General features: G+C 44.7%; 2 protein-coding genes across 5 annotated transcripts; both read right to left on the reverse strand.

Moving 5' to 3' along the window:
• LOC310661210 (small ribosomal subunit protein uS2) lies at positions 1 to 5,535 on the reverse strand. Of its 2 annotated transcripts, XM_083406968.1 has the most exons (7): positions 5,417 to 5,535; positions 4,130 to 4,296; positions 2,870 to 2,988; positions 2,420 to 2,665; positions 1,773 to 1,901; positions 365 to 536; positions 1 to 150 (listed from the first exon to the last, which is right to left on the reverse strand). In XM_083406968.1, the coding sequence occupies exons 2-7, from the start codon at positions 4,260 to 4,262 to the stop codon at positions 56 to 58; spliced, it is 894 nt and encodes a 297-aa protein (XP_083263094.1). In that variant the 5' UTR covers positions 4,263 to 4,296; positions 5,417 to 5,535; the 3' UTR covers positions 1 to 55. The 2 variants fall into 2 exon arrangements, 1 of the variants encoding a protein (XP_083263094.1); XR_014503832.1 differs by lacking the exons at positions 1 to 150; positions 365 to 536 and adding an exon at positions 1,023 to 1,135 and having other exon boundaries at positions 1,549 to 1,901.
• Positions 5,536 to 9,472: 3,937 nt separating this feature from the next.
• Positions 9,473 to 24,393, reverse strand: SLC25A38 (solute carrier family 25 member 38). 3 transcript variants are annotated; one of them, XM_083406970.1, is made up of 8 exons: positions 24,058 to 24,356; positions 23,227 to 23,601; positions 19,286 to 19,407; positions 18,464 to 18,548; positions 17,520 to 17,699; positions 17,218 to 17,386; positions 15,799 to 15,965; positions 9,473 to 13,053 (listed from the first exon to the last, which is right to left on the reverse strand). In XM_083406970.1, the coding sequence occupies exons 2-8, from the start codon at positions 23,293 to 23,295 to the stop codon at positions 12,931 to 12,933; spliced, it is 915 nt and encodes a 304-aa protein (XP_083263096.1). In that variant the 5' UTR covers positions 23,296 to 23,601; positions 24,058 to 24,356; the 3' UTR covers positions 9,473 to 12,930. The 3 variants fall into 3 exon arrangements, with proteins under 3 accessions (XP_083263096.1, XP_083263097.1, XP_083263095.1); XM_083406971.1 differs by lacking the exons at positions 23,227 to 23,601; positions 24,058 to 24,356 and adding exons at positions 20,057 to 21,059; positions 22,423 to 22,776 and having other exon boundaries at positions 19,286 to 19,655; XM_083406969.1 differs by lacking the exon at positions 23,227 to 23,601 and having other exon boundaries at positions 24,058 to 24,393.
• Between the last annotated feature and the right edge of the window lie 1,581 nt (positions 24,394 to 25,974).

The raw sequence follows: 25,974 nt of genomic DNA on the forward strand, positions 1-25,974 counted from the left end.
TTGTATTAAGAAAGATCTTTATTTTTCACTGTACTCATGAATTCCTGTAGATGTACTAAGACCATTCCGTGGCAGTCCCTACCCACTCAGTTGCCTGAGCAGTGGGGGCTGCAGACCAGTCTTCAGTGGCAGGCTGGGCACTCCAGTCCTCTGGAAAAAAACATACGTAAAACCACCATCAGAAATATTAAACTCAAGCAAACACCCCCAACCCTCCCTTGTCACGTTTGAGAACTAATAAATCTTGAGATTTTATCAGAGAAACCCCTGTTGGAGAAGATGGAAACACCACTGATGCAAGTGCCAAATAACTTTACAGTTCGCTGTCATCAAGAGATGTAGTTTCATCTTTCAAGATACTTACCAGCTGGGAATGTTGTCTGTATTGGCACAGACGGCACTTGCACTCCTTCAGACCAATCAGCCACCTCAGGCTGCGGAGGAGCAGTGAATTCGGGTGCAGGCGCAGTCCATTCGCCTTGGAATTCCTCCTTTGTAACCGCCTTCTCAGCTGCAGCCTGCTCCTCCTTTTCAATCTGAGAGAGAGATTAACGCAAGCTAATGTTACAGATATCTTCTGCGACGGACAAGCTATGGGCCTGCCTCCTGGTGACCCGGCAACCAATGAGAGCTGGAGAGACCCAGAGCCAATCAATAGAGAAAGCAGTTAGATGCAGAGCTTTAAGAGTCACAATAGAACCACAGAGTTGGAAGGGACCCTGAGGCTTATCCAACTCCCTGCAATGCAGTAATATGCAACTCTCCCGTACCGGGATCAAACCTGCAACCTTGGCATTATCAAGCACCATGCCCTAATCAACCGGGCCATGCACCTTTCAGAGAGGGCAGACACGGATTGTCTACAGGTTAGACAGGGATCTAGCAGATAGGTATTTGACTCTCCCTGTAGGAGTTGGGCTGTCAGTGTGAGCAATTGGGGTTTGAACCATCTGAGTGGGGATGGCTAGACAGGGCAACCCAGCTATGATCCCATCAGAGGAAATTAAATCCCAGAAGGGGCTGAGTGGGTGTTGCTGGTTAGAACACTGATAGCCATTCTAGCTGGAAAAGGTCTACCAAAGACTTGGTTCAGTAGGGCTGTTGAAAGGTTCCTCTAATGAGTTTATGTATGTGACTGACTTTGGTGCATAAAGAAGGACCATAAAGAAGGCTGATTGCCGAAGAATTGATGCTTTTGAATTATGGTGCTGGAGGAGACTCTTGAGAGTCCCATGGACTGCAAGAAGATCAAACCTATCCATTCTTATGGAAATCAGCCCTGAGTGCTCACTGGAAGGACAGATCGTGAAGCTGAGGCTCCAATACTTTGGCCACCTCATGAGAAGAGAAGACTCCCTGGAAAAGACCCTGATGTTGGGAAAGATTGAGGGCACAAGGAGAAGGGGACGACAGAGGACCAGATGGTTGGACACTGTTCTCGAAGCTACAAACGTGAGTCTGACCAAACTGCGGGAAGCAGTAGAAGACCGGAGTACCTGGCATGCTCTGGTCCATGGGGTCACGAAGAGTCAGACACGACTAAACAACAACTAACTTTGGTACCCCACTAGTGAAACCATCAAGTGTCAATCACACCTAGTGTAAACGTCAAAGAAACATTTTGCTCCAGAAGTGCCTCCTCATACTTTGAACCTCTGGGTAGGGACTGAGCGGACAGGGTACGGGTCATGCTGCTTTGCCAAGGCCATGCTCTCCTTTTCCTTCCTCGTCCTAAAACCCCAACGCAATACTGTGTGCCAATCCGAGCTTACCTCTTCAGGATCCCGGTAGAAGTAGAGATCAGGCATAACCTCCCATGGGTGCTCACGGGAAATAGTACCACGCATACGCAAGACCTCACGAGCCAACATCCACCACATCAGGCCAACTGAATGAGCCCCCTGGAGCACAGATTAGATATTTATCCATTAGGACCAATATTCTCAACAACAACAATAAAAAGAATCAGGAAATAGGGTAAATTGGCAAAAAAACCATATTTTATTAAAAGACACAGGCAATCAAGTTTTGGTAAGACTGCTCAGCAAATTCAAAAGCAGAACAATGGGGTAAAATACATTAAAAATGAGGTAGGTACGTCCCTCTATCATTTCTCATAAAGGTGTGGCAAGAATCACTATCAAACTCCACTCATTGGACTATGAAAGTCCTTATGGCGTTAGCGAAAAATCCTGCCAAGATTGATGTAGCACAGTTCCTACACTCAGGAGTTCATTGGCCAGAAACTGACCTCAGCTCTGAGCTCTAACAATGTGCACACGACCTGTTTCCCCCCTCCAAAACTAGTCGCTGCCTTCTATCAAAACAGAGCAGTAAGCTTTCACTGCAAACTTTGAAAATCACACTCAGAAAATGCCTTAAAAGAAAACCACAGATAGACATAAAATGTATACACTACCTTGTTGTTGCATGGAATTGCAATATCCACATAGCGCAGGGGAGAATCGGTATTACACAAGGCAATGGTAGGGATGTTTACATATGACGCTTCAGTCAGTGGCTGGTGGTCAGCTCTTGGATCAGTGACTACCAAGAGGCGGGGCTCACGGAAGGCAGCCTGGATCTGATTGGTGAAAGTGCCAGGAGTGAAACGGCCAGCAATTGGTGTAGCTCCAGTTGCAGCAGCAAATTTCAGAACGGCACGCTACAGTGGGGAGATAATAAGCAGGCTGAAATAGTTGCATTTCTTCTAGAATTTATGTTGCATTTTCAACAGAGACCTGGCTTGCATGGTTATTTTGAGACAAGTGTTGACACATTTGCAAAAACACTAGAGCCAACCCTATCATGATACTATGCATTTTCCTGAGAAGCTACTCAAATTGCATTCCTTGACATACTCCCATACCTGTCCAGTATTCCTGGAGGAGATAACGCTCACATCAGCCGGGTTCTCGATGGCAACAATGGCACGAGCTGCCAAAAGCAGCTTTTCCCACGTTCTCTTCAGATTGATGATGTAAATACCTACATAAAACGCAACAGTGTTTTAAATAATAGAAACCGGCAACTGGATGCACTTGTATTGAATCTTGTTTCCTGACTGCAGTTGTTTGCACTCGTTCTTTCCCCCTTGTTAGAATGATACGACTGCATGAGAATGAAAAACGGCTCCAAAAAGACATGGGGAAGTACTGATTTCATCCTCTGGTTTGCCTTCATCTGAGAAGTGACGATTCAAAGAAATGTGCAAGTGGCATGAGGGTTCCTACACTTACTGTTTTGCTGTGGTTACACTTCAGAGGACAATTTTGCAGAAGGGGGTGCTTACCTTCACACTCATAGTGCCTCAATAGTAAATGTAGAGGTGCACGTTTACAAAGTATTATTAAACATGTCCCTTCACTTTATCAAGCTTGGCATGGATGTGGCAGTGACTACTATCAAACTCCAGTCATAGAGCATAGCTCTCCTGGCGTTAGCGAAAATCCTGCCAGCGTTTACTGTAGCACACTTCCGACACTCAAGAGTTCATAGGCCAGAAACTGACCTCACCTCTGAGCTTTAATAGTGTGCAGCTAAAACCAAACATGTAGATCAAGCTGCCTGAAATATATCGAATCTTACTCAAGCCACCAAAGCTATTCTTTGTGACATGTCTCCATGATAAACATCAGAACACAAAGAAGTAAAGCAAAGTACAAAAAACCTGTCCTGAAATGTAAAGAACCCATAGATGTCAGTTTACTCCTAGAGTACTGCAAGATAGGCCAGGACAAGGAACAGGGAACCTGTGACCCTTTCCACATATTGTTAAAAGAGTCCTCCCATCAGCCCTAGCAAAAATGGCTAATAAACAGGGATGGTGGTAGTTGTAGCCTAATAACATTTGGAGGGCCAGAAATTCCCAGCCCTGGCTTAGACATAGAACAATTGACAAAAGCAATTCACTTATTTGAATAGGCAAGTTCAGCATGTGCATTCTTGGCAAGGAATAGAACTAAAGGAAGTGAAAAGCACTAAGCAGTAGTATATAGACTGAATATATAAATAACTGAACAGAAAAATGTAAAATCCAATGCTACTTTGCACTCATAAGCCACTGCTGAGTCTAGCATCGCCACACAGGCTATTAAAAAATCACCCTGACATTCTACAAGATTCTTACCATCACTTTTTCTTTTATAAATGTACTGTTCCATCTGAAAGTCAAGATTGGTGCCTCCCAAGTGGGTTCCTGCAGCAAGGAATTTGAGGACATCTTCCTCCTTCATCTGCAGAACATCAAGACCTCCGGACATTGTGAAGTTTCCTTTTAAAGCAACGACAGGAAACCTAAAACAGAATCAGCTTATATTAGTATGGGACAGGAACATCACTGTCAGGTCTCCATGCCAATCTATAAAATGGGAGCAATAGTGAACTACTGTCACTGCAGAGGCAAATATATGATTGCAAAGTCTTCTTCAATACAAGAATGATAAAAAAACCTTGGGTTCTGCATGTGATTTACAGTAACTTTGTGATTTAAGAAAGATCTTAAAGGTAAAGGTACCCCTGACCGTTAGATCCAGTTGTGAACGACTGGGGTTGCGGCGCTCATCTCACCCTATAGGCCGAGGGAGCCAGCATTTGTCCACAGACAGCTTCTGGGTCATGTGGCCAAGCCGCTTTTGGCAAACCAGAGCAGTGCACAGAAATACAGTTTACCTTCCCGCCGGAGGGGTACCTATTTATCTACTTGCACTTTGACGTGATGTCAAACTGCTAGGAGGGCAGGAAAAAGATCTGATATAGTGGCAATTGAAGAGGCAACATAATCACATTTCTGGCCTAAAACTGTTATCTAACAGCAGCCATTAGGCTGCAGCAGAGGCAGAGATTGGAAACTATGTAACGACGTCAGGATTCAGAATTGCTTCAGCTAGAGGTGAAGCAAGGAGAGATCGCAGGCATCCATTACCTTTAGGCACCAAGGAAAAATTATTCCTATACTCCATGACTTTTGGCTAACTGAACCGTCCAGGGCCATTTAAACAGTGTTCGGGTGTGTTATTGCTCTTGCTTGCAACGGGTTTGTGTTCTATATAAATATGTGTGATATATATATTTATATTTGTGTTATTAGATAGATAGATAGATAGATAGATAGCAAAGCGCTCTGCGGATGAAGGGCGGTACGGAAATCCAGTGACAGCAATGTATATATTCCTGATCTGGGCTAAAACCTCAGCACGGGTTGGGCTCGGGGCCTCTCAGGGCGCCCCTAAGACTGCGTTATTACGCTGCAGCTGCGAGGCCTCGAGCGAAGGGCCCACCATCGGAAGGGGGACCAGCCCCGTCCTCTCCCCCCAAGGGCCCCCCACGCTGCCGCCCCGGCTCCCTCTTCCTCCTCCGAAGACGCCTTTTCGCTCCCCCCCCCCAATTCCCCGCCCGCTTCCCCGCGCCAACTCACGCGGCTACAACGCCGTATGGAGGCCTCCCTGGGGTCGGAGAGAAAGAAGGCCGCGGCGCCTCGTGACGCCTATATATAGTCGACCTGCCCGCCAATCGCGAGGCGCTTCCGCCGGGAAAGGGGTGACGTCACGACCTCGGCGGGGGGAAGCGGGACGCGCCAGGAGGGAAGAGTTCGGCGACGAACGCGGCGCCGCCTCTCACTTCCGGGGCTCTGTTGGAGCGCCGCCATGTGCGGGGAAAGCGGAAGAGGGCGCGAGGCGTCGCTGAGCCACGCAGCTAGTCACCCTCCGAAGCTTTTGCGCTCGTCGGTGCCTTTTGCTGTTCATAGGCAGCACTCAAATCCGCGCGCTGGAGGAATTATAATGGGGCATTATAATTTAATTAAATTTGAATTTAATTAAATTTTAAATTATATTACATTTAATTGTTAAATTATATTACATTTAATTAAATTTTAAATTAACTCAAATTTTAAATTATATTTTATTTTATTAAAACTCGAGAGCATATAGACGCACCAGGCCCTAGGGGATCCCAAAGTTTGCAGAAGGACAAAAAATAAAAATTGCAGGGGAGTCTAAACAATCCAGTGAGGACTGAGCATGCTCTGGCCACAGAATGCTGACTTGGGCGGGAAGCGGAATGGAGTATCCTGGAAGAGGGCATGGGCAGCTGCTCAGCCCCTGAGAAACGTTTTGTTGCAAAAACCCCTTACATATTTTGTATCTCTATAGTTTAGCAACAGCATTGAGTCTAGTGGAGTACTGTACCAGTACTAGCCTGTGAGTGTCAGCAGAGGCCACTTGTTCGCCTTCCCAATATTTACCATTGCAAGTGGTGCTTCTTCTCCCATCTTCCACATCATTTAAAGAACAGCCTTGAATAAAAAGGAGCTGGCGTTTTTTGGTAGGCAGATAAGACTGCAATCCTACAGGAAGCAAGTCGTATTGAAGTCATAGATTGTGTGTGGGCAAATATAATGACATTTGGAAAGCATTTATAAAAATAAATAGATGTATATCTGTTAGAATAATAATTTCACTTACATACGTTTGTATTTGACAGGTATGTGAGGAATTTTAGTGGAAGGCTTTTGTATTTTTAAAGCACTCTTTGTTTCCCTTTTTTAAAAAAACAAAATCACTTTTAACTAGAATATCTGCTATAAAATATAAATATTTTTAAAGGGCATACGTCTGAATAGCCATGTGTGGGTCCTATTCTGTGTAGATCATTCATTTGGTAAGGCTTATTCCCAAACAAGTGTGTGTAACCTCCAGTGCTGGATTTACGTATAAGCTAAACAAGCTATAGCTTAGGGCCCCATTCTCTTGGGGGCCCCCAAAAAATTAAAGGAAAAAAACACCTGGATGTACATTTCCAAAATATAAGATAAAAACAAATAAAATAAAACCTACATACAGCAACAGTGTTTTGTGCTGTGTAGGCTCCTGTGATGTAAGTAATGGGCATAGCCTGCTCCCTAAAATATCACAGGTTTGCTCATTTCTATATATAGGGTGCCTACATTCTGCATGCACTGGTTGAATGGCAACATGTGCAAATGGCTTTAGATACCTATTAGGTCCATAAATTACCATATAGCATATACTCAAAACAAAAAAACAGTGACAATTTGTTGTTCACAAAGGACAGCTGGACATATAAAGGGCCCCGTTACCTTCAGTCGCTTAGGGCCTCGTCAAACCTAAATCCGGCCCTGGTAACTTCAGAGTGATGTGGCCCAATCCTAAAGCAGAAACAGGCTCCATTCACTCCTGCATTTAGGACTGCAATCTTCCCGACCACCTGATTCTTCCGCAGGTATATTTACAAGGTGAATGTTCCTCATCCCTTCAGCACATGCTGTGAACAAAGCGGGTGCCAGAATTCATGTTAGTTACTGTCTTACAAACCCAAGATCCAACGGGAAAAACATGTTTGGATCCAGTAGATCTTGGGCTTTCTCAGGTGTGCTGTGGCTACACCAGCAAAAGTCTAGGACCCTTGTACCTACGGGACCGCCTCTCCTGGTATGCCCCACGGAGAGCCTCAAGGTCCATAAATAACAACACCCTAGTGGTCCCAGGCCCTAAGGAAGTTAGATTGGCTTCAACCAGAGCCAGGGCCTTTTCAACTCTGGCTCCGGCTTGGTGGAACTCTCTGCCTCATGAGACCAGGGCCCTGCAGGATCTGATTTCTTTCCGCAGGGCCTGTAAGACAGAGTTGTTCCGCCTGGCCTTTGGCTTGGAGCCAATTTGATTCCCTCCCCCCCTCTCTTTCTTTTTTCTTTTCCTTCTCCTGCGATGAGGCTACATTTTAATATTTTAATGTTCCATTATTTTAATGTTGTATTTTACTTTTGTTTTTAAGTTGTAATCATTCATCTTGTTTTTATTATTGCTTGTAAGCCGCTCTGAGCCTGGCCTTGGCTGGGGAGGGCGGGGTATAAATAAAAAATTATTATTATTATTATTAAACGTCCATCACCTGGGTTCAGCCAGGGCTCAGCTAGCAGAACGCACACCACCGTAACCTGCACCAGCAAAGTCCAAAAAGTGGTGTCCGTGGGCAGAACAGGCAAGGAGAGATTTACACTGGGTCAGGTGACCCAGGGCCCAGTCCTCAAAACACGAGTCAGTGCTGTGGGTTAGTTTGTCTGGCTGTTAACCAGAAGGAACTGCTGTGGGCACGATTCCTGCATTGCAGGGGGTTGGACTAGATGCCCCTCAAGGTCCCTTCCAACTCTACAATCCGGTGATTCTTTGATCATGTCACACTCGCCAGCCAATGGTAGCTTTTCCCAGAGACTCCTGAACGGAGTTTAGAATAGGGGCACCTTAAACCTGTGTAAATTATGCCAGTTTCCTATAGCTAGGATTGCTCTGTCTGTACAAAGTTAAGAAGCAGACCAGAAAAGGTCTAAATTTTGCATCGTTGTTGTGCATACAACATCAGTAAGGGGCAAACATTTCCAGCCTTTTCTGTGTCTGTGATGAGCAAAAAGGCCTTAAACAGCCTTGCTCAGAGAAATAACGACTCTCCAAAACAGGGGTAGGCAACCTAAGGCCCGGAGGCCGAATGCGACCAATTCGCCTTCTAAATCCGGCCCACGGACAGTCCAGGAATCAGCGTGTCTTTACATGAGTAGAATGTGCCCTCTTATTTAAAATGCATCTCTGGGTTATTTGTGGGGCCTGCCTGGTGTTTTTACATGAGTAGAATGTGTGCTTTTATTATATTTGTGGGGCATAGGAATTGGTTCATTCCCCCCCCCCCAAAAAAAATACAGTCCGGCCCACCACATGGTCTGAGGGACGGTGGACCAGCCCACGGGTGAAAAAGGTTGCTGACCCCTGCTCCAAAAGAAGCTTACGCAAATCAGCATATAAAGGTATGTGAAAATAAATGCTGAGGCAGTCTGCTAACTGCAACAGTTCTGCTGTGTAAGGAACAAGCATGTGTCCTACAGTTTGCCACTCAAAAAGGACACACAACACAGGCTGCATCTTTAAAGCACATTCAAAACACACACGGTCCATGGGGTCACGAAGAGTCGGACACGACTGAACGACTAAACAACAACAACAAAACACACACACACACACCCCAAATCTGGGTACTGTGGTTTCTTAAGGGTTGCTGGGAAATTTAACTCTGTGAGGGGTAAACTAAAGTGCCCACCATTCTTTGGGATGGGGCAAATGGCTTTCAAGATATAGCCACAGGTATACTCCACTTGCCCCAATCTTCCCCTCAAAAACACAGGATATTCCATTAGGTGCAAGGTGCTGTTTTGACTGTTTGTTGCTATAGCCTCTCCTGCGGTCTGCGGCTGTTTGGGGCTGATAAGCAAAAAGCATCTCCACCCAACTTCCTTCTGATAAGACAGATAAGACAGCCTGTTCAGCAGCTGCCCCTAAGCAGAGCAGAGCTGGATTAAGACCTTTAGAGGCCCTAAGGACTTAAAAATATTTTGTTGCCCCCATATATATCGACTTCAAAATATAAAAAGTAATAAACTTTTGTTTTTTTGAAATGAAACAAAACCTAGTAAGATGGAAAATAATGATTATTTTTGTATACTTCCACTTTATTTACATTTGAAAAACTTCCTCCTACTTTTTCCTAATTGCAAACTGTTTGCTCAGATCCTCAAAACTAGTATTACGCACCGCCTCTGCTTCTATACTTAAGTCGAGATAAGGCGTCCAGCCTGCCTTGTTGCTGTTCTGTTGGGATTTTTAATTTGATCCCAGAATGTCCCACTTTTCGGTAGGAGGCCCCTATATTCCTTGGAGAAATGTCAGAGGATATGGCATGAAGCTCTTAATCCCAGGCATGAAAAGAGCTGAATACATCATTACCATCACACAAGCACTGTTTCCTCAACAGTATGCTAGCAACCATCAGCTGCAGTGCAGACTGTGTTTGAAGCTTTCTTTACCCAATTCAACTCCATGATCACCCAGTTCTACAACAATCTACTAAGCCCTTCCCATTTCAAATGTGTGGTTGGCACTTAAGCAATTTATGAACACATAAAGCACAGGTAGAACCTGCAAAGTCAACCACCACGCGTCTCTTGATTACACTAGGGCTGTTTTGATGTAAAAACGCTATAGAAGTCCTAGAATGGCAGAAATGTAGCGTTGGAGGGGACCCTGAGGATCATCTAGTCCAACCCCCTGCAATGCAGGAATATGCAGCTGTCCCATACGGAGATCAAACCTGCAACCTTGGCGTTGTCAGCACCACACTCTTAACCAACTGAGCTATCCATTGTTTCATCTATGAGACAACCACAGGCAGATTTTCTCACCACTTAGAATAAGATTGAACCACATGAACCGGGTGGTGCACATGAACTGGCAAAATCAATGACTCATTTCAGCAACGTAGAGAGCAGTTACAGCAATATAGCCTCATTCATGTTTTGCATGGATAGCCAGAAACAGACAGCAGAAGCAAAAGAGAGGGAACGTCTAGGATTCTAAGCCCTCCAGCACCTAGTTCCCTAACCACATACCCCCAGCAGAGACTGGTATCAGACACATCACGGGGCATTTGTTTCCCCCAACCCCAGAGAACGACTCCATGCTGTACATGCAGCAAGCCCCGAGTTCAAATCCACAGCGCAACCCCACTCTATACAATGTATAGGAGAGGGAAGGCTGCGAAGAGATAATCTTTATCTATTATAGTATTGCAACTTTTGTTTGTTTTGAAGTATGGTTGTGATTTTTTCTCAATTGTATTGTTTTATCTTTTTGTAAACTGCTTCGAGGTATGTTTTTTTAACAAGCAAGCGGTGTATGAATTTCATGAAAACAAATAAATATGCTGATATGTGGGCTTTGTTGCTATTTCTATGGATGTGGCTTCCATTTTAAGATTTTCCAAGTTTTGCATTTTCCACTCCCTTCTTTAGACTGAGCACGTATAGAACACAAGAGCGCATCTTTCCCTGCAACCAATATAATAAACTCCAGATTGATTCGATCTTGTCATCAGAGGCATGGCTCATATCTAGGAAGCCGTGCATTTAGTATTGTAGGCCCAACCTTCTAGAACTCCCTTCCAGTTGAGGTCAGACAGGCACCCTGGGCCCAGCTGAATCTCCATTGCCTATTGAAGACATTTTTTTAAAACTTCAGGAGGAATTTTAACATAAGTTTGATTTTTATAGTTTGATTTTATACTGTAGTTTTATTTTTATAGTTTTAATGGATTTATACCTTTTCTGTACTGTTGTATACCACATGCAGATTATTGTATTTAGACCATTTATATATTGTTGAAATGAATAAAATAAATAATTTTGTTCTGGAACTCAAGTCCATGAGACCTTGATGAGATATTTAGTTGTGAAGACTCACTTGATTTTTCACATCTGGAACATACATTTTCTGACTGCTAGAGCTTTGACTTATCCATGCGCATTGCTGAAGGCCAGATGAGTCTTTGAAAGTCAGCCTTAAGCCCAATTAAAATTACTCAGTCTCGCAGGTGATTCACAGGTTTACTACTAATCTGTTTAGGGCATTATAACTGTCAAACTTTTAACTGATGAAGTATTGGAACCACCAAAACTAAACTAGAAGAATCTAAGTTGGAAAGAAAATTATGCTTGCAAGCTTTTTTCTTTCTCTTTTTAATCAGCAATTTAAAAATTCAGTGCTTCCAATAATAAAATAATTGGCCAAAACAAGTTTCTCCAAGCACTCCAAAGTCAAACACAGTCCTTCCAGAGGCCAAAGAGATCACCAAGTCCTTTCAACATGCTTCCAAGGCCACAGATCTTTGGACCAGGTTTCTTATGAACATGGAAAGTACAGACATATGACAACACAAATATATTTTAAATGCCATTCTGTCCCCAGTTTGCTTTTCACCCACTCTAATTTATTCACACAAAAGACAACTGCAGCATGGCATCCCCGATGCTGATCGCTGGAGCAAGGAGTGCAAAGAAGGGGAAAAGTCAGGCAATACTCAGCTAGGAGAAAGCTAAATAACAGCAAGATAGGACAGCCCCCTTTGCTGAAGGCAGCTGGACTAACAGCAACATTTAAACAGATAGCTTAAGAGGGATTTGTCCCAGCATCTGACTCCTGAGTTGTGCCTTAAGTAGATTTGTTCTTCCACTGTTTTGTACACACAGAGGAAGACTGAAGAGACACAGGAGTGCTTAATGGCAACCATTTAAACTCACAGACTACAGGGTTTGGCACACTAAAGCAATCCCACAAGGCAAGGATGGGCAACCTGTATCCTTCCATCAGTACTATCAACTCCCATCAGCCTCAGCCCACACTGGTAATAAATAGTCAGGTTTGTTTTTTCTGGCAATAGTTGATGATGGGATATGTAGTCCAACAAACAGCTAGAAGGCTACAGGCTCCCTGCCCTTATTATACGGAATGCTGAATTTCTGCGTCCCATTGTTGCTTTCCAGCAATGGCACTGTTCTTTCTTACCAACTGCGCCAGACAAGCTCTGAAACAGACACGCTTCCTGTCACCTCTCCTCTTTACCCTGTTTTTGTTGGGCGTACAAGCAGAACGCATTGCTCGAGGAGAGCAGGCAGGAGAGTCAGCACACAATTTAGGAGTCACCGGTTTGGGATGCTAGGTTCAGCCACCCCAACACCGCTTTCTTGAGAGTCTTTCCTGTGTTCTCTTTGGAAGCGGCTCAGGCTGAAGAGGACTTCTGGAAAAGGGTTCTTGGGAAGAAGGTGGGCCTTAGCAGCACGTCTGACACATGCACCGGACACCCAGATGTGCAATTGTATGGCAAAGTCTCCCCTGGAATGCTCTTCCCGTCGTGACCAGAGCAGTATTTTGCTCCCCTCAGTCTCACTTATAAAAGCCTGGTCCACAGGCTTGGACGGAGTTTCCCCACAAACGGGTGCAAGTCACCTCCCATATGGATCAGACCACCAGTTTCACAAAGCAACTTCAGCGAGTGGAAGAACTAGATTAGGCCGCTTTGTTCTCCGGCAGAACTCACTCAGGATTTTAAGCCCATTTTAGACATCATCTGTTCATAGACAGTCCATGCCATGGCCGCCATCAGTGTTCGTCGCAAAGCTCTTGGGACGGCACCTCGGAAAAAGCCTATGAATCCGTAATCCTGTAGGAGGAGAAAGAAGCAAGTGCCGTTGATACTCTTAAGCATGCAAACCCTTCAGCAAGGCACATTGATGCTGCAGCAAATGTTCAGCAAGTTTGATTTTCAGTTAGAAATTAAAGGTTAGGGTGGTTAAAGGCTTTTCTAAGGAAAAAACCCCAAACCTGAATGAATAGTCAACGTTTTCCAAAGCTGTCACAGCTGCTACCATTTCTCCTATCTGCTTCTGCATCAGGGGTTTTTATTCTGTCTGGAGACTCTCCCTCTTTGTAAAAAACCCCAGAAGCTTTCCTTTTGGGAATTATAGGGAGAGAACTACCCAAACTGTATAGAAATTTATTAATGTATGTGACTACAGTGGCAAGAATGTTACTTGCCCAAAAATGGAAAGAAGTGGTCCCAGCAAAAGGAGAATGGATACAAAAACTTATGGAATACGCAGAAATGGGAAAACTTACCAGAAAAAAAAAGAAATCCAGATAACAAAGTTTTTATAAAAAAATGGAAATGGTTTGGTGAATATTTACAAATAAATTGTAAAGAGATAAGAACATTGGCAGGATTACTGTAATAACCTGCAGTTTTATAAGAGTATATACTTAAAGTATGTAGATGAATAAATGAGTAAATTAAGTTAATTTGGATATGCAGAAAATATTAAAAATAAGTTTAAGGAACCGCAGAAAGAGGAGGAAGGAAGTCAAGTTTTGAAATGTCAAAATGGTTATAAAATTATTGAAATATATAAAATTGAAAAATCATAAAAAAGAGACACTCCCTCTGTTACCTATGGGTTTAGCATTAGCTAGGCAAGGATCACGTAATGAAAATTATCACATGGTACTAGGTGTTAACAACGCTCCACATTCCTTTCCCTGGGTTTCTTACTAAAGCTGGATGAAAGAAATCTGGGGGGTGCTCAAACTGTTTCAGAAGCGTGTTTAAAGGAAATCCAGGTTTCTGAAACGGAGTTGTGTATATTTTTGTCAGGGTTAAGAATGGTCAATATTATTATTATTATTATTATTATTATTAGGAGCAAAACAGCAGCCAGTAGGCCTGGTCTTTATTCAAACGACTGTTGCAACAGGACTTCCACGCACCCCACAGAAACAGCAGGAAGAAGCCAGAATGGTCAATATAATTATGACCCTAGCCAGGCAGGTGAGAAGAAAGGAAGGAAATTCATGTGTGCATTCATTAAGCAGGTAGTCCTTTGAGCCAACCCTATGTCTTGCTCTTGTTCCCTTAACCTAGATAGCAGTGTGTCTGCACCATAACATCAGAGTCCCAAGTAAGGTATTCTCATGTTGCAGGATGATAAGCAAAACATATACCAAATGCTTACAAAAAAAGGGGGGGGCAAGCATTTGCCTTATGGACACAACAATGCTTAGGCACAAATGCTGATGAAGGAATTTGACAGATTCTCTCGCGAAGACAAAAACATTTTGGATGGCTCCAGCTGATCAGCATAGAAACCTAACAAAAGAAACTGTTCAATAGCTACTTTTTGAACGATGCTAGGAATTATTCAACAGGATATACTTGTGCATCTAGACTCAAGTGCATCATTCGGTGATACCTTAGCTTAATGAAATATTTCTAAACTAAATAAATTTCTTGGGAAGGGTTGTGTGATCTTTCTCCCTTTTAATTGTGTGTCCAAAGGACAAAGATATGGTTTACAACCATTTGTTCCCAGAGCAGAGCTAGCCCAGAATTGCTTCTATCTGAAAGCAAGCCAAGAGTGATAAAAAAAACCTGAAAGTAGCACATCCAGATCCTATAATTTAGCTAGTTCATGAAATTATATCTGTCATCAAAGTACGCTCTGCCAGTTTAAGAGCCAAAGTACTCTTTCAGACCTGGTACAGTTGTACTTCGGAGGTCAAACGGAATCCGTTCCAGAAGTCCATTTGACTTCCAAAATGTTCAGAAACCAAGGCGCGGCTTCCGATTGGCTGTAGGAAGCTCCTGCAGCCAATCAGAAGCCGTGCCGGGTGTTCGAGTTCCAAAGAACATTCGCAAACCGCAACGCCAATTTCCAGGTTTGTGGCATTCGGGAGCCAAAACGTACGAGTGCCAAGACGTTCAACTTCCAAGGTACAACTGTATTGTAGTGGGCAATTTCTCTACAGGTAGGAAGATGTCAGGGATACACAAAACAACACTCTCACAATTTTGCAACACCAAAACAAAGTTGTAAAGTCAGAACAACGTGTGCTAAGTCCAAAAGGTTGATGTGCAGTGATTCTATATATTTGTAAAATTCAGTATAGTTTTGGAGGGGAGAGTGAGGAGATAGCAAGCCTAGAGAATGGGTTACAATGTGTGAACAGGGTTTGTATGTAAAAGTTCCCAATTTCAGTACCTAAACAATACTGAGCTCTAGGTCCAATGGTCAGATATAGTGGTATAATGCACCTTTCTGGGAAGAGACCTGCTCACTCACTAGCAGTTTTGGGGGGCTACAGATAAGAACAAGCTGCGAGGCCAAAGTCTTATCCAAGCTCAAACTGCGTTTCTGAGAATCTGTTATTATTCTGCCTTTTCCCCCTAAAAGGGACTCAAGGAGGCTAGCAGATAAAAATAAGAACAGCTGATGACGCCAGTGTGTGTGTGTGTGTGTGTGTGTGTGTGTGTGTTTGAGACGCCTGCCTCAAACATAGCTGGAAAGCCTTCAACGGCTTAGAAAAAAATAACAGTATAAAAATGTGATTAGTTAATGAGCAAACTCAACCTTACCCTGAAGATGAAGGCAATGGCTTGGCGCATCCGGAGGTGTTTGTCGGATGACACCTGCACGTGGGTTTTGATGACGTCAGCAGGCTGAGTTGCCAGCGATGCCAGAATTCCTGCAAAAGTCCCACAGCCAAAGTTCACTAAAGGTGAGAGTGCCGGGTCCACTTGGTCTGGAAAAGAACAAGCAAAAAACCATTTCACAATTAGCTTTCGGCAGGAGAAAAGAAGGATCACAAAGTCTTACGCCAAATCTTTCTTAATCAACTTAAAACCTCAGTAACAGCCACTTATTCCACCTAAAAAGTACTTGGGTAAAAGGAGATTTCAGCTTCCTTAAGCAACTTGTCACATTTGCCTAACTGTTCCCCCACTTAAATCTAGCTTCATTTTATATACAGAGCTGCTTGCTCCATCTTCCTTATCCTATCTTTAAAATTATCCCAAAACTAGCCAGTCCCCTTACCCAAATTTGCCTATTCCTCCTAAACCTTGCCACGTGCCTTGCCCTATTCTGAGCAAGTTTTTACTCAAAGCAAACCCATTGAAATAAATGAACCTAACATAGTCCTGTTCATTAAATGTAGCTGAATACCATCCTTATGACTTTCTAGTTTGATTTCCCTGCAGCATGCTTTCAAAGTGGCTCTGACATTTCGAACAAGTACTAACCAGCGTTGAGCATTTGTCACAGTCCTATTAAGACATACAAGTAAATAAAGTAAGAGGTGTCTGCCAAGCCAGCTTCAATGGCATTCAACTTCATTGTGGCATCATCCCATTGCTGACTCAGAAATGTGCTCTGCTGTAACTTCCTGGACCTTACAGTGTTCAGTGCTAATCTGAACTTAGGTAGCTGACTAAACAGATTACTCAGCAGATTACATCATGGTGTTTCCCCCCTGCGGAGTAAGGCTACAATTCTATTATGCAACAGACATTTTTTTCTTTTAAGTAAACATGCTTAAGACAGGGTTGCAAAGAGACCAGGCATAGAATAGACTATAGGCAAAGGACTATGTTTAAAGGAGTGTTTTAGAAGCAGCATCCACCAGGATGAAATTTCAATCACAGAAACAATTGTGCATAGAAATATTCTTCACCAATTAGCAGGTGACAAGAAGATGACACATCTCCAAAACTCTGCCAACTCTCTCTTGTGTAGCAATCTGCAGTTATGTACACCAACAATGACTGGTGCATAGCAAATATTCTCCAAGCAAAATTACATTGCTACAAATATTGAAATGTGGCCTGTCAACCCACCATTCAGTCATGCAGCTCATTCTCTGGTCAACCAGGTGAATAAATACTTCAATGGCTCATCCTGATCCTGTTGAAAATGCCTGATGTACCTTATCTAAACCCTGCAAATTAAATTCCGGGAACATGAAGCTGTGAGGACAACATTACAACCACCCTTACCATACGGTGCTATCTTTTTGGTTTGCATGTAGAACATCAGGTAAATGCCAGAAAAGGGCGCATCACGCAGGAGTGTTGCAGTCAGACCGCTAAACAAGCCCTGGACACTTTCTGACCGATAGATGCTCCTCAGGGCTCCATAAATGCTTTCATAGCCGTACCTTCCACACTGCAAACCAAACACAAAAGTGAAATTTAACACCTAACAATGAAAGTGTCCTTGGGCTGTATAGTTGAAGGGCAGCAACTGACCTATATAGTACAGCAAATTTTTTTATTAAAAAAAAGGTTACAAAACTCACCTCATACCGTGTTTTCACTACAGTGATAGGCAACATGCAAACCACAGCTACAGTACGTGAGGTTCCACCCAGCAAAACAGACTCCAGGGCTGTAGGAGAACGATCCAGCAGAAAATGCTGTTTTATCATATATAAGGTGCTGAAGTAAATCCCTACTCCTGGGATGCATCTTGCAAAGGACTGTGAAGAGATGAAAGGGCAACAGTGGGGAGAGAGAAAATATTTAGTGGTAAGACCACAACGGAAATTCTATTGCATATTTACCGTATTTTTCACTCCAGAAGATGCACTTTTTCCTCCTAAAAAGTAAGGGGAAGTGTCTGTGCGTCTTATGGAGCGAATGTGTGGTCGATCGCTGGCTCCCTTTCCGGCCCCACCCCCTTGCCCAGGCCTCCATTGTTGAATGTTCTGCAGACGGAGGCTGTTTCCACAGTGACATGTGACTGGCTGATTAGTTTATCTGCCTGGAAACTGTAGAAACGGCTCCCTTTGCTTTCCTAAAGAAGCTGCAGAACTGTGAGTTGAACCCCATAAAAACAGGATTTTTTTCCTTTGCAAAGTAAGCTCAACAACTTTGAGCTGATCCTCAAAAAAAGGGGCTTTTCCCCTTTGCAAAAGAAGCTGCGCAACTTTGTGCTGATCCTCAAAAAAACAAGGCTTTCCCCCTTTCCTCCTCTAAAAACTAGGTGCATCTTATGGGGCGAAAAATACAGCATTTCTTTTCAAGCTACGTGGCCGGCTCACAATTCAAGACACCATAAACATAAGGCTACATTTTCTACAATCTTAGACCTACTCAGAGCAGAGCCATGGAGATTAATGGAACTAAGTTAGTCATGTTCATTTATTTGTTAATAGGGTGTTCGTCTCACAAGGAGACAAATTAGGTTAACTCCAACGAATCCAAAAGAAAAGAAAAACACTGTTTTATTTAGGCAACTTACCGGAGAAACACCCTTCCACAGCCCCAGTATACTTTCTGTGCGAACCACCTTAAAGAACAGAGTTACCATGCCAACACGGCCTGATCTGCAAGGAAAACCCAATCAGAGGTTAAAAACAGGCACACATAATCACAAGTCTGTTGATAGGAAACACACTGCAAAATAATCCTTTCCTCCTTCCATTGGCCAAAGCCCTCCAGAGATGAGCAGGTATACCAAGCCATTCCTGCTTCTCTGAACAAGTTATTTGATGTCCATTTAATACACAAAGAAGCTTGAATCCTGCCATTCTTCTCTATTTACCACTAACGTATTAGTTTATGGAAACACCACGTGAAAAGGCCAATACATTACTTTGGCATGTGCTTACATTTTAGTTCATGGTATCTAGAGTACTTGCTGTTTCAGTGGGAATGGCTTTTCGGGGCTTCCAGTAAAAATGATCCATGTTTTTTAAGATAGTTCTAGCTAGATCAGTCACTCAAAACATGACTGGCTCAGACATACAATCGGGATGATTTTTTTAAGTTTGGAAACCTCATTGTAAGCCAGGGTGATTGCACAGTCACAGCCCATAATCATAATTACTAATTATTAATCATCCTGGCTATCTACTGACTGAGACCACCATATAAATGCATTTATTAGATTAAAAACTGAGGCTGAAATATGCTCTTTCCCCTCATGGTCTTGCAACACCTTTTGGAAGACCTTTCCTACTTCATTTGCCAAACACTTTTCACCCTCTTCTGTTCTCATTCTGTCTCTATTCCAAACCTCTAACAGGCGTAAGCGTCTCTTCTTGAAATATCAAATGCTTACCCATTGACAGATGGCTGTAGGGTCTGCAGGCGGGTTTTAAGCAGGTCTAGAGGCTGGAATAGGAGGGTAGAGCAGGTCCCACTGATGGAGCCACAAACAAAGGCTTTCAGCACAGGGTGCATCTTCAAAGGAAAACAGTGCAATGTTAAAAGAAAAAGCCTTTAAATGGGACATATTATCGCCAGCAAAGACATAATATATATTTTTAATGCTCAATTCAGGATTTGCTTTCATAAATGGTATCGGTCAAAATGCTCAACAAGTTGCAATTTAAAGCCAATGTCCTGCAATGCCTCTCACATGTTTAAGCCCGTTGGAAGTCTTGTGACAACTGTGCATGATTTCAACTAGTTATAGAAATGGAAGGGACCTCAATGCAGGTCAATTGACCTCGAAGGGGCTCAATGGGGATGGGGGTGGTGCTGTGGGTTAAACCACAGAGCCTAGGACTTGCCGATCAGAAGGTCGGTGGTTCGAATCCCCGCAACAGGGTGAGCTCCCGTTGCTCAGTCCTTGCTCCTGCCAACCTAGCAGTTCGAAAGCACATCAAAGTGCAAGTAGATAAATAGGTACCGCTCCAGCGGGAAGGTAAACGGCGTTTCCGTGTGCTGCTCTGGTTCGCCTGAAGTGGCTTAGTCAGGCTGGCCACTTGATCCAGAAGCTGTACGCCGGCTCCCTCGGCCAATAAAGCGAGATGAGCACCGCAACCCCAGAGTCGGTCACGACTGGACCTAATGGTTAGGGGTCCCTTTACCTTTACCTTTAAGGGACCTCAAAGGCAACCTAGCCCAACCCCGTCAGTGCAGAAAATCCACAGCTACAGCATCCCTCATGCCAATACTTATCAGTCTCACCGAAAAAGTGTCTACAACATTCCAAAGCTATCTTTTCCACTGTCAAACTGCTAATACTACCAGAAAGTTGTTCCTTGTGTCTTGAGGAATGTGTTACTTTGCAGTAAATCTCTCAAGAGAATACTTATATGGGTGTCTTCAGTTATACGTCACCATCCTTAAATGAGCATCTCAGGAATCTCATGTAAAACCTCACAAAATATCATCCTGGTTTATTACACGTAATGTACCTTCCGAATACATTAGTCTGTTATGTTGCGTTTTTGGTACACTGACACTGCAATCCTATGCTGCATGTAATGAGGCTTACTCCTAGATAAGCACAGCTTAAAATCCCAGTGATAGGCAGGATTGGTGTCCTTCTGCTGGCAGGTGAAGATCTTCATATTCCAGCAGGCTTTGAGGAACTGACCGCTTTTAATGAGAGGGCTCATGCTATGCCGTTTTTATTATTATCTGTTTTTAATACACATACAGTTTTAATTCTATTAATGTTTAATTGTTTGTTAATCATTCCCCCCCCCCAATCTTTTTTGCTGTTCTTATTTTATTCATAAGCTGCTTTGTGTCCGTGTCAAGGCAAAAGGCAGGGTATAAATCAACAGAATGATAACAACAACAACAACATGAATATAACAACACTCCCCAGCAACCATTATTCAGAGGCTAATCCTAAAGGTAGTACATAACCCCTCCATAGAGCAGTCAGTAGAGCATGGGGCTCTTAATCTCAGGGTGGCGGATTCATTGGGCAAAAGATCCCCGCCTTACAAGAGGGTTGGGCTGGATGACCCTTGGGGTTCCCTTCCAACTCTACTATTATACGCTACCCTAAGGAGGAGCCACAGAAAGCCTGTGTCCTCCATGCGCTTGCCTAGCGCCTCCTTTTCTATGCCCTTTCCTCAACGCACAACATGAGGCTGCCAATTCCCAACTTGATGGTTCCCTTCTGTATTTGGGGTTTTGTTCTCTGCTTTGTGGACCACCTCAAGATCTTTGAACCGAGGGGCGGTATACAAATTAAATAAATAAGTAAATGTAGAAAGGCTTCACTCTGTAGCCCCAGCCAGCCAGCTGAAGACCAGAAGCGGTTCATCACCACCCCATACACCCCACCCCCCTCCAACCCCTACCCCATGCCTCTATACCCCCATGCCCTATACCCCCTATCCTCCTACACCCCAGGTATACACGTTTAATAATAATAATAATAATAATTTATCAATTATACCCTGCCCATCTGGCTGGGTTTCCCCAGCCACTCTGGGCGGCTTCCAAAAGAATATCAAAATACAACAGTCTATTAAACATTAAAAGCTTCCCTAAACAGGGCTGCCTTCAGATGTCTTCTAAAAGTCTGGTAGTTGTTTATCTCTTTGACATCTGGTGGGAGTGCGTTCCACAAGGCGGGTGCCACTACCGAGAAGGCCCTCTGCCTGGTTCCCTGTAACTTGGCTTCTCACAGCGAGGGAACTGCCAGAAGGCCCTCGGAGCTGGACCTCAGTTTCCAGGCTGAAAGATGGGGGTGGAGACGCTCCTTCAGGTATACTGGGCCGAGGCCATTTAGGGCTTTAAAGGTCAGCACCAACACTTGGAATTGTGCTCGGAAACGTACTGGGAGCCAGTGGGGGTCTTTCAAGACCGGTGTTATGTGGTTTAATAAATAACAATGGAGAAAGGCTCCTGTCCCAACTCCCACCTCCCCTCAGCCAGAGACCAGAAGCGGTCCCTAACCCTAACACCACCCCATACACCCCAACCCCTTCCAACCCCTACCCCACCCCCTATACACGCTACCCTCCTATATCCCCGGGTTTACAAGTTTTATAAATAACAGTGAAGAAAGGCTCCTGTCCCGAGTCCCACCTCCCCCCAGCCAGAGACCAGAAGCGGTCCCCCACCCCCATACACCCCCCTCCAACCCCTCCTCAGGTATACAAGTTTAATAAATAACAGTGAAGAAGGGCTCTTGTCCCGAGTCCCACCCACCCACCCAGAGATCAGGAGCGGGCCCCCTCCCAACCAAGCTGTGAGGGCCTGCAACTCTGCCCGTGCTTATGCGGGAGCAAGCCAAACCACCACCTGGTAGAGGCGCCGGGCCGCCTTACTTCGGGGGGGGGGGGGGTGGGATGCCGGCTAGCAAAAGATCCCCGCCTTACAAGGGGGTTGGGCTGGATGACCCTTGGGGGTCCCTTCCAACTCTACCATCCTACGCTACCCTAAAGAGGAGCCACGGAAAGCCTAGCGCTTCCTTTTCCATGCCCTTTCCTCAATGCACAACACGAGGCTGCAAATTCCCAACTTGGTGGTTCTCTTCTGTATTTTAATTTTAATGTTTTAATGTTGTACAGTATTTTAACCTTGTTTTTAAGCTGTATTTCAATCAATTGTTTTTATATTTGGTGTTAGCCGCCCTGAGCCCAGTCTTGGCTGGGGAGGGCGGGGTATAAATAAACTTCTTATTATTATTATTATGGGTTTCGTTCTCTACTTCGTGGACCGCCTCAAGATCTTTAAACCGAGGGGCGGTATACGAATTCAATAATGAAAAAAATGAAGAAAGGCTCCACTCCAGAGTCCCAGCCAGCCAGCTAGAGACCAGAAGCGGTCACCCACCACCCCATACCCGCCACCCTCAACGAACCCCTACCCCACGCCCCTATACCCCCACTCCCTATACCCCCTACCCTCCTACACCCCCAGGTTTACAAGTTTAATAAATAAGTGAAGAAAGGTTCCTGTCCCGAGTCCCACCTCCCCCCAGCCAGAGACCAGAAGCGGCCCCCCACCCCCATACACCCCCCTCCAACCCCTCCTCAGGTAGACAAGTTTAATAAATAACAGTGAAGAAGGGCTCTTGTCCCGAGTCCCACCCACCCACCCACCCACCCAGAGACCAGAAGCGGCCCCCTCCCACCCAAGCTGTGAGGGGCTGCCACTCTGCCCGTGCTTACTCGGGAGCAAGCCAAACCACCACCTGGCACAGGCGCCGGGCCGCCTCGCTGCGGGGGGTGGGATGCCGGCTAGCCCAGCCCAGCCCAGCCCTCCCCCCGTTTGAGTAGGGGGTGCCCCCCGTCCCCCACTGACCGCCATGACCTCTCGGGCCCCCGGCCAACTTCTCCTCAGCTCCGCCTCGGGTCCCGCAGCCGAGGGCATCCCACGCAGCTCGCCGCCGGGCCCCAGCCGCGCCGACGCCTCCGACGCCCGACCAATCCCAGGCGAGGGGAGGAGCCTGGCCACGTGAAGGGGAGGCGGGGCTTCGCCCGACGCCCCGCCCCCAAGGCCAAAGGACCGCGCGCCAAAGAGCGGTGATCACGGAGAGCGCGGCGGAGGCTTGGAAGGGGGATCTCCCGGGGTCATCTAGTCCAACCCCGCGCGCAGGACAAGCGGCTAAAGCGTCGCCTGGCACACGGGCGCCCAACCTCGAAGCAGAGGAAGGAGGGTTTGCAACCGGCAGCCCCCCTGCAAGAAAGAAAAGAAAAGAAAAATGAAATGAAAAAGGGTGAAGAAAGCAGGGTTTGCAGCCAGCAGCGCGCCGGTGCCTTTTTTAAACTCACTTTATAGAATCCTAAAATCGGAACTGCAGAATTGGACAGGATCCCGAGGGTCACCGAGCCCACCCTTTTGTGGGAGCCCGATTTTGGCACTGGAAACAAACAGATTATACTTATTTTTATATGTAATCTCCCCAATAAAAGTATTTGGTGGTGTTTATTTTCTTGACACGTGCTTTATATAAATAAATTCTATTTCTAGGTACCAAGCTGGTTTCCATGATCACCGCAACTCCGCAGACAAAATGTATTTGGGGTTTTAATCCCTTTGCAGCACAGCCGCGGCTTGGTGGGGAATTTATAACGGTGTTTTAAATACCTATGACGAGCAGCCCGATCTTAGGAACCTGCCTAGTTTTCTTACCACTGAAGAGTTCCACCTTGTTTCCTGCTTCGCGTTTGCCTGGAACATGGCAGGTGGTTCATTTAAGACTCTAACGGCAGATGCTGATGGAATTGAACCTAAAGATTACTAAGGATCTGGGAATTGAACCTAAACTTTATTAAGGATCCTAGAATTAAACCTAAAAATGATTGAGGATCCAGAAATTAAACTTAAAAATTACTAAGATCTGGAATTAAACCTAAAAACTGCTAAGGATCTTGGCCGTTTTCAGCTCCTCTCTGTCAATTCTGCTTCGATATACTGTATTGCTATGAAACGGTTTGGGTCGCCAGATCTTGTCAGACTGCAACTCCCATCATCCCAAGCACGTCGCTTGGAGATGACGAAAGAGCCCGGGTACAGAAGGGAAGGCGGGTGGTTAGCTCATTACCGCGGAGCTAGGGAAAAGTGTAGAGTCACGCATCTCCATAGGTTGAATTTCAGCTAGTTTTCATAGATGAAAGCACATTATAAAAGCTTAGGAAAAACAATTGGATTTGGGAAAGAACTTGGAGCCTAATTCTGGTACTGAAAAGAAATCCCCAGGCTACACACGAGTTTAGCCTCTTTCCCAGGCTTGTTGTTGTTTAGTCGTGTCCGACTCTTCGTGACCCCATGGACCAGAGCACGCCAGGCACTCCTGTCTGAAAACTGCCTCCCGCAGTTTGGTCAAACTCATGCTGGTAGCTTCGAGAACACTGTCCAACCATCTCATCCTCTGTCGTCCCATTCTCCTTGTGCCCTTCATCTTTCCCAACATCAGGGTCTTTTCCAGGGAGTCTTCTCTTCTCATAAGGTGGCCAAAGTATTGGAGCCTCAGCTTCAGGATCTGTCCTTCCAGTGAGCACTCAGGGCTGATTTCCTTCAGAATGGAGAGGTTTGATCTTCTTGCAGTCCACGGGACTCTCAAGAGTCTCCTCCAGCACCATAATTCAAAAGCATCAATTCTTCGGCGATCAGCCTTCTTTATGGTCCAGCTCTCACTTCCATACATCACTACTGGGAAAACCATAGCTTTAACTAGGCTAAACATACGCAACTCCTTCAACCATTCCTCATAAGGCTTGGTTTCCAGACCCAGACCCTTGATCATCTTGGTTGCCCTCTTCCATAATGTTGCTGTGTGTTTTTAAATCTGTTTTTGGTTGATCCTTAATTCTTATTTCTTTTAATTAAATAGTTGTTTTAAACTGCTTTTACTGATAATTTTATTCTTTTGTGTGTGTTTTTTTGCAAAGCACAAAGACGTGGATTTAAAAATTAAGCAGTACAGGCAACCCGCCATTAACATTACATTTTGAGGCACCACGTGCATCAATGAAATTGTGTGTATTTGAAACACCGTTGGGAAAGCCCCCCAACCCTCTGTTCTGCCCCCACCCCGCTCTGCCCCTCTGGGTGACGTTTTTGACATTTATCAGTCACTTCTGAGTTATGTGCGTGTCCACAGTTGCACACATATTGAACACGTGTTCATGGGTGGTCGCCTAAATATAAATGGTATGAAATAAAAGAATAAATAAACTGCAAGCTGTAGCCTGCTGTCTGCCTTCAAGAATGTATCTTTAAGAAAGTATTTTAAAGAATGTATCTTTGTATTTTAAAGAATGTATCTTTTAGAACATGGGTAGGCAAACTATGGCCCAGGGGCCGGATCTGGCCCAATCACCTTCTAAATCCGGCCCGCGGACGGTCCGGGAATCAGTGAGTTTTTACATGAGTAGAATGTGTCCTTTTATTTAAAATGCATCTCTGGGTTATTTGTGGGGCCTGCCTGGTGTTTTTACATGAGTAGAATGTGTCCTTTTATTTAAAATGCATCTCTGGGTTATTTGTGGGGCATAGGAATTCGCTCATCCCCCCCCCCCAAAAAAAATATAGTCCGGCCCCCCCACA

The sequence above is a fragment of the Podarcis tiliguerta genome (assembly GCF_965153285.1).
Source record: "Podarcis tiliguerta genome assembly, chromosome: 12".
Classification (NCBI taxonomy): Eukaryota; Metazoa; Chordata; class Lepidosauria; order Squamata; family Lacertidae; genus Podarcis; species Podarcis tiliguerta.

Excerpts from the sequence above, each read along its gene's own strand:
- LOC310661210 (XM_083406968.1), bottom strand. The coding sequence starts at position 4,262 with ATGTCCGGAGGTCTTGATGTTCTGCAGATGAAGGAGGAAGATGTCCTC. Across the intron at positions 2,989-4,129 it reads TTATAAAAGAAAAAGTGATG|GTATTTACATCATCAATCTG; the intron begins GTAAGAATCTTG and ends CGTTTTATGTAG. Across the intron at positions 2,666-2,869 it reads CCTCCAGGAATACTGGACAG|CGTGCCGTTCTGAAATTTGC; the intron begins GTATGGGAGTAT and ends TCCCCACTGTAG.
- SLC25A38 (XM_083406970.1), bottom strand. The coding sequence starts at position 23,295 with ATGCCCTCGGCTGCGGGACCCGAGGCGGAGCTGAGGAGAAGTTGGCCG. Across the intron at positions 17,700-18,463 it reads TGTGGAAGGGTGTTTCTCCG|TCCTTTGCAAGATGCATCCC; the intron begins GTAAGTTGCCTA and ends ATCTCTTCACAG. Across the intron at positions 17,387-17,519 it reads TAGTGAAAACACGGTATGAG|TGTGGAAGGTACGGCTATGA; the intron begins GTGAGTTTTGTA and ends TTTGGTTTGCAG.